The sequence below is a fragment of the Bombyx mori genome, chromosome 6, assembly GCF_030269925.1.
Source record: "Bombyx mori chromosome 6, ASM3026992v2".
NCBI lineage: Eukaryota > Metazoa > Arthropoda > Insecta > Lepidoptera > Bombycidae > Bombyx > Bombyx mori.
The window spans coordinates 12,312,625-12,320,948 of NC_085112.1; the positions used below are offsets into that span (position 1 = coordinate 12,312,625).

Sequence of the window (8,324 nt, forward strand, 5' to 3'; positions counted from 1 at the left end):
AATTGTGCTTGTATTAATTAATCTTACGATTTTGGTACGTGCACGAACTTACATTCATTGCTTCGCAGGCTGAAAAACAGACATCTTGTATAACTACGTTATGAATTATTCGGAAAACATCTGACTTATTATATTATGTATTAAATACTAAAAGTCAACACTATTTAAAAAATTACTAACGCTAGCTCAAAATATATTTAAAAAATGAGTATCATTCTACACATCTAAAACGTTAAGGAACGATAGAAATGCAAAAGAAATTAGGAATTTATTACATTGTTTGTTGGAAGGCATGAACTATGTACTACATAATACATATGTAGCTGTCAAACAGTAAACTAGGAAATAATGCGCTGAAATAATGTTACGAAAATACTGCTGTTCAAATAACCAGATTAGCTATTATTTTATCTGCACTGTTTGATTCATGACGTTTTAAATTTCAATTGCAATTCACCGATTTTCCATCTAAGCTAACAACTGCACAGTATGTATCGTGAAATATGTTCACGAACGCTCACGATTATTAGTAGCTTTATCACAACGCAACTGACTTCTCAATTGATACAGACGATCGTTCTAATGTCATCGTAAGAGAATTAAAAAAAAAATACGCCCTTCAATTGCCGTCTGGTGTAGTGGTAAGTGACATGGTCACTACACAAGTGGGTCGCGGGTTCGAATCCCGCCAATGGAAGATATTTGAATGATAAATATAAATGTCTTTGCCAGGGTTATGGATGTATATTAAATATATGTATGTGTATAATAAAAATCTTACATTTATTTCCGTTATCTGGCACCTGTAACACAAGTTCTTTACTAACTTATCACGGGACCAGTTAACGTGGCGTGATTGTTAGTCTATACTAATATTATAAAGAGGAAAGATTTGTTTGTTTGTTTGTTTCGAATAGGCTCCGAAACTACTGGACCTGGACTGAAAAATTCTTTTTCCATTAGAAGCCGACATTGTCCCTGATGAACATAGGCTACTTTTTTTATTTTTATTTTTTTGTTTCATGTGTGTTTTAATGTTTCCGAAGCGAAGCGAGGGCGGGTCGCTAGTAAATATATAACATAATATTCAACTATGGAAATTCTTCTTCTTCTTTGTCTCCACAAAGGTACTCCAATTAATTATTCAAGTATGTAAGAAGCTTAAACAAAAGCTATTTCGCTCCAATACCTACTCAATACGACCTCATTTCAGAAATCAGTTTTTCATTACGAACGAATGGCCAAATCCGACAGATGATGAATTACGTTGAACGAATGAAAGAGCAGTATTATATAAAGATGGGTGGCTTAATTTCATTCAACTATCCAATCTAGTTATTAATGTTTCTTTTGATGATTACATATTTACTCGCCCATTACTTATAACGACGCTTGCAGCTGAAATTAAGTACTGTACTTTTTGACGAAGCATGTTGCTGATAGCTCTATTTCTGTAATCTGACGAAGCATGTTGCGGATAATGACTTATTATTTATTTATTTATTTATAACTTCTTATACTGGAAAGTATAAAGGCGGACTTAATGCCATAGGCATTCTCTAACAGTCTACCTTAGGGGAGTGCAGAGATGAACCTTGGTAGGTGTAGTGTGAAGGTGATATTACTTAAACATATGTGTATATATAACATACATAATATTTATAGATACAAATACTCGGACTTAAATAAATACATATACATAAATATATAGATATACATAAATATATACATATAAAAACATATATAAACAAATATTATCAACTATCAATTATATTATGTATTAAATACTAAAAGTCAAAACTATTTAAAAAAATTACTAACGCATGACATGTACTTTTAGGTTAGGAATATTATGTTCTTTTTTTTGTAATAAATTTCAAATTTGTATAAAAAAAATAATTATAAATATAATTAATTAAAAATTTACTCGCCTAAATTTAACTGAAGCAACACATTTATGATAAATTCAGAAATAATCTTTAGTATTTACGCTTAGATTCACTAGCCACCGTCGTTATTGACATTGAATTTCATTAACATACTAGAATACCTTAGGTAATAAATTTCTTCATGTTCATATATACTGTTAACTTAAATAATATATACATAAAGTCTACTAGCTAATCTAAAGTCTAAAGTCTAATAATATTTACATAAAGTCTACTAGTCAGCCCGGGCTAGGAGGAGTTCAGTGTCATACACACGTGCAAAAGAATTACATCTGTAAATATAGACATTATCTTCTAGGGTTTGATGTTATTTTAAATCTAAATCATCTTACACGTAAAGTATCTTTTTACTGGTGGTAGGACCTCTTGTGAGTCCGCGCGGGTGGGTACCACCACCCTGCCTATTTCTGCCGTGAAGCAGTAATGCGTTTCTGTTTGAAGGGTGGGGGAGCCGTTGTAACAATACTTGAGACCTTAGAACTTATATATCAAGGTGGGTGGCGCATTTACGTGGTGGATGTCTATGGGCTCCAGTAACCACTTAACATCAGGTGGGCTGTGAGCTCGTCCACCCAGCTAAGCAATAAAAAAAAAAACACGTTTCGTTATCACCATTTCAATACTTGTAAATATTGAAATTGATTGAAAACCAATTTTAGTTTCCCCCCCGTAAAATATTCCATGTTAGTAATCACTCAACCCACGAAGCGATCTAACAGAATGAACAGACTTACACAAAGACAATGCAATACTTGCATTTCTGCCATTTAACCAAGGAACTTTAAACGCGTGTTTAACACTGAATATCTAAACAGAATGTTCTTGATTTAGCAGACAATACTCAATCAACCTACTTTCTAGTTCGCACGAACTTGAGTGATTTTGGCAACTTTCTTTTACCATTATCTACTCTCATTATAAAGCCAGTACTTAGAATTATATTACATAGTCTACAGACTACGAACCTGTGTGGGTTTATTATGGATTTAGACCTTTTTTTTTTATTGCTTAGTTGTGTGGACGAGCTCACAGCCCACCTGGTGTTAAGTGGTTACTGGAGCCCATAGACATCTACAACGTAAATGCGCCACACATCTTGAGATATAGTTCTAAGGTCTCAGTATTGTCACAACGGCTGCCCCACCCTTCAAACCGAAACGCATTACTGCTTCACGGCAGAAATAGGCGGGGCGGTGGTACCTACCCGTGCGGACTCACAAGAGATCCTACCACCAGTAATTACGCAAATTATAATTTTGCGGGTTTGATTTTTATTACACGATGTTATTCCTTCACCGTGGAAGTCAATCGTGAACATTTGTTAAGTACGTATTTCATTAGAATAATTCATTCATTAGAATAATAAATCGCAGCATGATTGAGAATTTCAGTAATAGCTTTGTAATCGGGCGATGCTAAGCTCTTGTCCTTGCACGGAAACGTTATTTCCGATATTTTAACCGAAAAATATCGATGCATATTTTTGCGTGATACTGGAGAATAAAACGCGTTATATAAAATTTTATATCAATCTCAATTGTAAGGCTTGTTCGTTAAAAATAAATTTTATTGCGTTTCGCCGATTTCGAAATGTTACATTAAATCGATTTAATAAAATCGATTTTCTGTAATCTCAGTTTTTCTAGAATACATACCTACGTTGAGGGCTTAGTGATAAGGACGCCAATAATCGATTAATTTGATTATCCTATTTTTTAATCTGAATCGATTTAACTGTTAATTTTCTTACAAAAACAGTGAGTATATTTACCGATTGACAGCAAATACAATAGTTTATTTTAGATAGAATAGCTATTTAATCTAATTTTCGTTTGGACGGCTGACTTTAATAACGTTTTCATTGCCCATCTGATATGAAGGGGTTGGAATAAATCTATCACAATGTGGATGCCGTCATGCCCCTTAAGACACGAGATCTAAATATCAATTGGCAAACCGACTGTCGTCTTCAAACCCGCAATGTATGAATTCGCGCGCAATGGTAGACAAATTTTCTTATCAAAGAACTCTAAAAGTTCTCGAACCGAAAAACGTCCATGAGAATTATAATGAAATAAATAATTAAGGATTCGTATTTCGATGTTACCACATTACTAAATTGATTAGCGCCAACGGGAAATGTGTTAACATGAAATTGTTTGGTCGAAGTTGATTATTGTCTGTGTAAATTTAGCAAGTTTATTAAGCTTGTCAATTTCTTTTGTATTTACTTTAAATAAATTCACTTTTATACACACTTTTACACGTTGCATTTACGTACATAATTCCTTTTGTATTTTCACTTGCTGCCAAATGACCCACTGAGCAGATCTGGCGAGAAACTCAGTGGGTATGGTAATACCCAGACAGGCGGTTCATAATATTCACGACCGTTGACACGTATAAATTTTTGCAAATTTGATTTCATTAAATGATTATTCCTTCACCGTGGAAATCGTCGTGAATGCGTGTTAGCTTCGATTTCCCTAGAAAAATCAGTGGTTCCTGCGTCATTTGACACAGATGCATCGCTCGATACGAGTACATCGGGCAAATGCGAGATTTAATCGCACCTCTATAAAGTACGGTTGCTTTTTGAGAGATAGAGAAAGGGATAGGAAGGGAGTGAGAGGGAGAGAGGAAGAGAGAGAGAGAAAAAAGAAACGACTAGTATGTTGCGGCTTAATAATAATAGTAATAATTCAAAGATATCCATCAAAATAGACCATACCTTTAAACATATTTCTAAATAATGAAGGAAAATGTATACATTAAATATACACCTACAATAACGATATAATATTATATATTAAATAATGATTATAGGTATTTTTGATAATTACTAATAAATAGCAAATAAAATAAATAACTTGTTAATATGAAAAAGGTTTGATATTGACGTTAATATACACGATTTTTCTGAGGTAATGCTTTTTATCTGATTACCACAAACAAAGTTCACCCCGAGGCACGACTTCTTTGAATCCGGACAAGCAATGTTTAAGAATTCTATGAATTCTCAACAACAAATAATATCTGTCCTCACTGTCAAACAAAAAGCTTAATAATACTTCATATTTCAGTATTAGAATTTATTTGAATACGTGGTGGCGACATAACAATAGTTAGATAGAAGGTTAAGTGTAAAGGATTTTTTTAATAAGAAAAAAATTGAGAAAAAACAAAAAAAAAGCCTGCTGAGTTTGTTTCGCCAGTTCTTCTCAAGACTGTGGCTCTTTTTGGAACTGGTGGTAGAGTTAACATTGTTATTTATATTTTGACATTCAACAAGTGTGTTATGCCGACATCTAAGTTGAAATAAATGATTTAGAATTTGAATTTGAATTTATTTCTTGAAGATATCTCTTCATTCTGATGGAAACTAGACCCGCGAGTGGAGTATGACGTGAGTCTGTTTAAAGACTGCATAGATAAACCCGTTAAATATAATTAAATTTTTAATATTTAAATTGAAGATTCTGTGGTGGTAGGACCTCTTGTGAGTCCGCGCGGGTGGGTACCACCACCCTGCCTGTTTCTGCCGTGAAGCAGTAATGCGTTTCGGTTTGAAGGGTGGGGCAGCCGTTGTAACTATACTTGAGACCTTAGAACTTGTATCTCAAGGTGGGTGGCGCATTTACGTTGTGGATGTCTATGGGCTTCAGTAACCACTTAACACCAGGTGGGCTGTGAGCTCGTCCACCCATCTAAGCAATAAAAAATAAAAAAAATCTTGTCATCGGGTGATGGTTGTCTGGGAAAAGATCACATTTTTTTTTTATTGCTTAGATGCTTGAACGAGCGGTGGTTACTGGAGCCCATAGACATATACGACGTAAATGCGCCACCCACCTTGAGATATCAGTTCTAATGTCTCTGTGTAGTTGCAACGGCTGCCCCGCCCTTCAAACCGAAGCGCATTACTGCTTCACGACAGAAATAGGCGGGGTGGTGGTACCTACCCACGCGGACTCACAAGAGGTCCTACCACCAGTAAAAAAACATAAGATTATGACGAAGTTAAAAGCGTAAATATTTAAGGCAAAGGTAAATAAACATTGAATGTTTTGTGTTGAGGTCAATGGTCCCGGAACCCAGGTGAGACGAGATCCGACTTACTGAGTACTTAGAATTTTAATTGACTTTTATGAGGAAGTGAACAGAGGTACCTAATAGTAATGGTGAACAAACAGAATATTAAATTATTAGCTGTCAAATCATCATCATGAGAGTTTACGTGTAAAAATGCTAACCAAACAAATAAATATGATTTAAAACCAATAATACCCTTTTTGAAGCGCTTGCTTTTATAATAAAAACTTTGACGGAAATATCATTTTAAGATAAACAGTTTAACGGAGAAGCGATAGCTTTTAACCAATTAATATTTCAAAAAAAGATATATTCCGTTAAAAGTCAGAGCCGAAACGCTCAAACATGCGTTGCTGGATATATTTTACGAACCCTGTTTGTGTATTATTCTATATACTGCAATAGAAGGTGTAACAAGAACCACGAAAACGTAGCGAAGCCTTAAAAACGACCTTCATCACGTAAACATTCACGTCGAATAACAAAAACAATCATTAATCAACAAAGCCCTATAAACTCACCTTTCAACTCAATGACACTCCATTTCACAATTCTCACAATCCCTTTATTAACGATATTCATGAACCTCAACGCAAAAAAACGTTTTGTAAGTTACGCTAATTATTTACATAGACATAATAATCGAACTATTAACGTTCACGCGCGGGTTTTTCGTGTTATACGGTCAACACGGCTGTTTTGTTCTCATGTTAGAGCGCAAGTGAACGAAGGCGCTGAAGCATTACAACGCCTCCGACGCGACGTCAAACGAAATTAAGAACATAAAAATATATATTTGATACTTGAAACGGGATAATGAAAGCGAACGAGGTACCGCGGCCGGTCCTTCGTTTAGCGGTTTTGATAATGTTTTCATAACTGCATTTGCATTTCTCGTGGCTGCGGTCTTAGGACGCGAAAGCTGGTTTTCTTTGAGGTTAGTTAACGCGCCGGTTCTGAGTGAAATGTTGGAGCAAATGTTTGTTTTGTTTGGCCATGCAAGCGGTTTTTTTAGAGTCGTCGACTAACGGCCTAATCAGATAACAAGCGGCTTCTAGTACCTACAACAAGATGTTGCCGCGCTCTTTGAGAGTTAGTGTTCGAAATGGAAATTGCTATGAATTGGTCGTGCTAGAACTAGTAATTTAATAACAAATTGATTTGATTTTGTGTGATTAAAAATCAAACACACGCGAATTGTTTTTCGAAGCTTGTTTCATAGTAAATACATATAAATTGGTCCTTATTTTGGAAGGAAGGAATACTGGTGGGCCGGATGCTTTTCTAGTTTCACGACTAGGCGAGCACGCGTCCAGCCGGGAAGGGATTTTATTTGAGTAACAGTCGCCCGAGCGCCTTCGAAGGAGTCCTAAGAGCTCAAGGGCAGCTACTTCGCAGATGCATCTACCACCGGATCGGAATTGCGGCCTGCTGATGAGAAGATCCGCCGAGACATTCAGCGGGCTGATGTTGGGCTAGCGGTTTGCAGTCGCGGACCAGTCCCACATACCCCGAGCTACCCCTAGGCGCGGGATACTCGTAGGAGATTCGGCCCCCACCCGAAAAAAAAGTTTAAATTTATCTTCGTACCTTTGGCGAGTTCAATGAGTATGGCTACCAGGGTCCTTAGCTTTCTCTAGTGCTAGATTTAAAATCGATCGCGCCATTGCGAAAATTAGCGCAAAACCATATTGTGTGATGACTATGGGCTTCAGTAAGCAATGAACACCAAATGGGTCGCGAGCGTGTTTCGTCTGTGTAATGCAGAAAAATAAAGGAGTTTTATTGGATAATTAAAGCCAATTGTATTGGTGCCTAAAATTTCTCGTCTGCCAAGAAGCGTTTTAGGTATTACCACCGTTCTACATGTTTATGTCGTGAAGCAGTAATGTTTTCCAGTTTGCAGAAAGGACAGCGAGACTTTTAAGAGCAGTGGATCGCGACTTATAGGATTTTATTAATATTAATTCGGTCATACCTCAGTGATTCTAATCAGCGTGGGTGTTATTTAAGCCGCAACGTGATTCACAGTTAGAGGTTTTCACTTGCGATACGACTCTCAGTGATTGTTCTCACACGTATTCCGAGACTTTACCTCGAAACGTCCTCGACTTAATCGAGGATACATCAATGGAAATTAGAGGAATCGGTATTTTTAGATCGGGCTGCAGATCTTTTCATATCAACGTTTAAAAATTGACAATTAGAGAATATAGGAATTCCATCACTAATATTATCATTGGAATATTCGGACTTATTTACTTACTGAGGAAAATAATGGGT

At 36.0% G+C, this 8,324-nt stretch overlaps 1 protein-coding gene across 1 annotated transcript in view; it reads right to left on the minus strand.

Moving 5' to 3' along the window:
* The window catches only part of LOC105843010 (uncharacterized), a 39,886-nt gene extending 33,113 nt beyond the window's left edge, over nt 1-6,773 (minus strand). Inside the window, exon 1 of the mRNA XM_012697852.4 lies at nt 6,563-6,773. Within this exon, the coding sequence (XP_012553306.2) occupies nt 6,563-6,623 (61 nt within the window). The 5' untranslated portion in view covers nt 6,624-6,773. The remainder of the gene's footprint in view (nt 1-6,562) is intronic.
* Between the last annotated feature and the right edge of the window lie 1,551 nt (nt 6,774-8,324).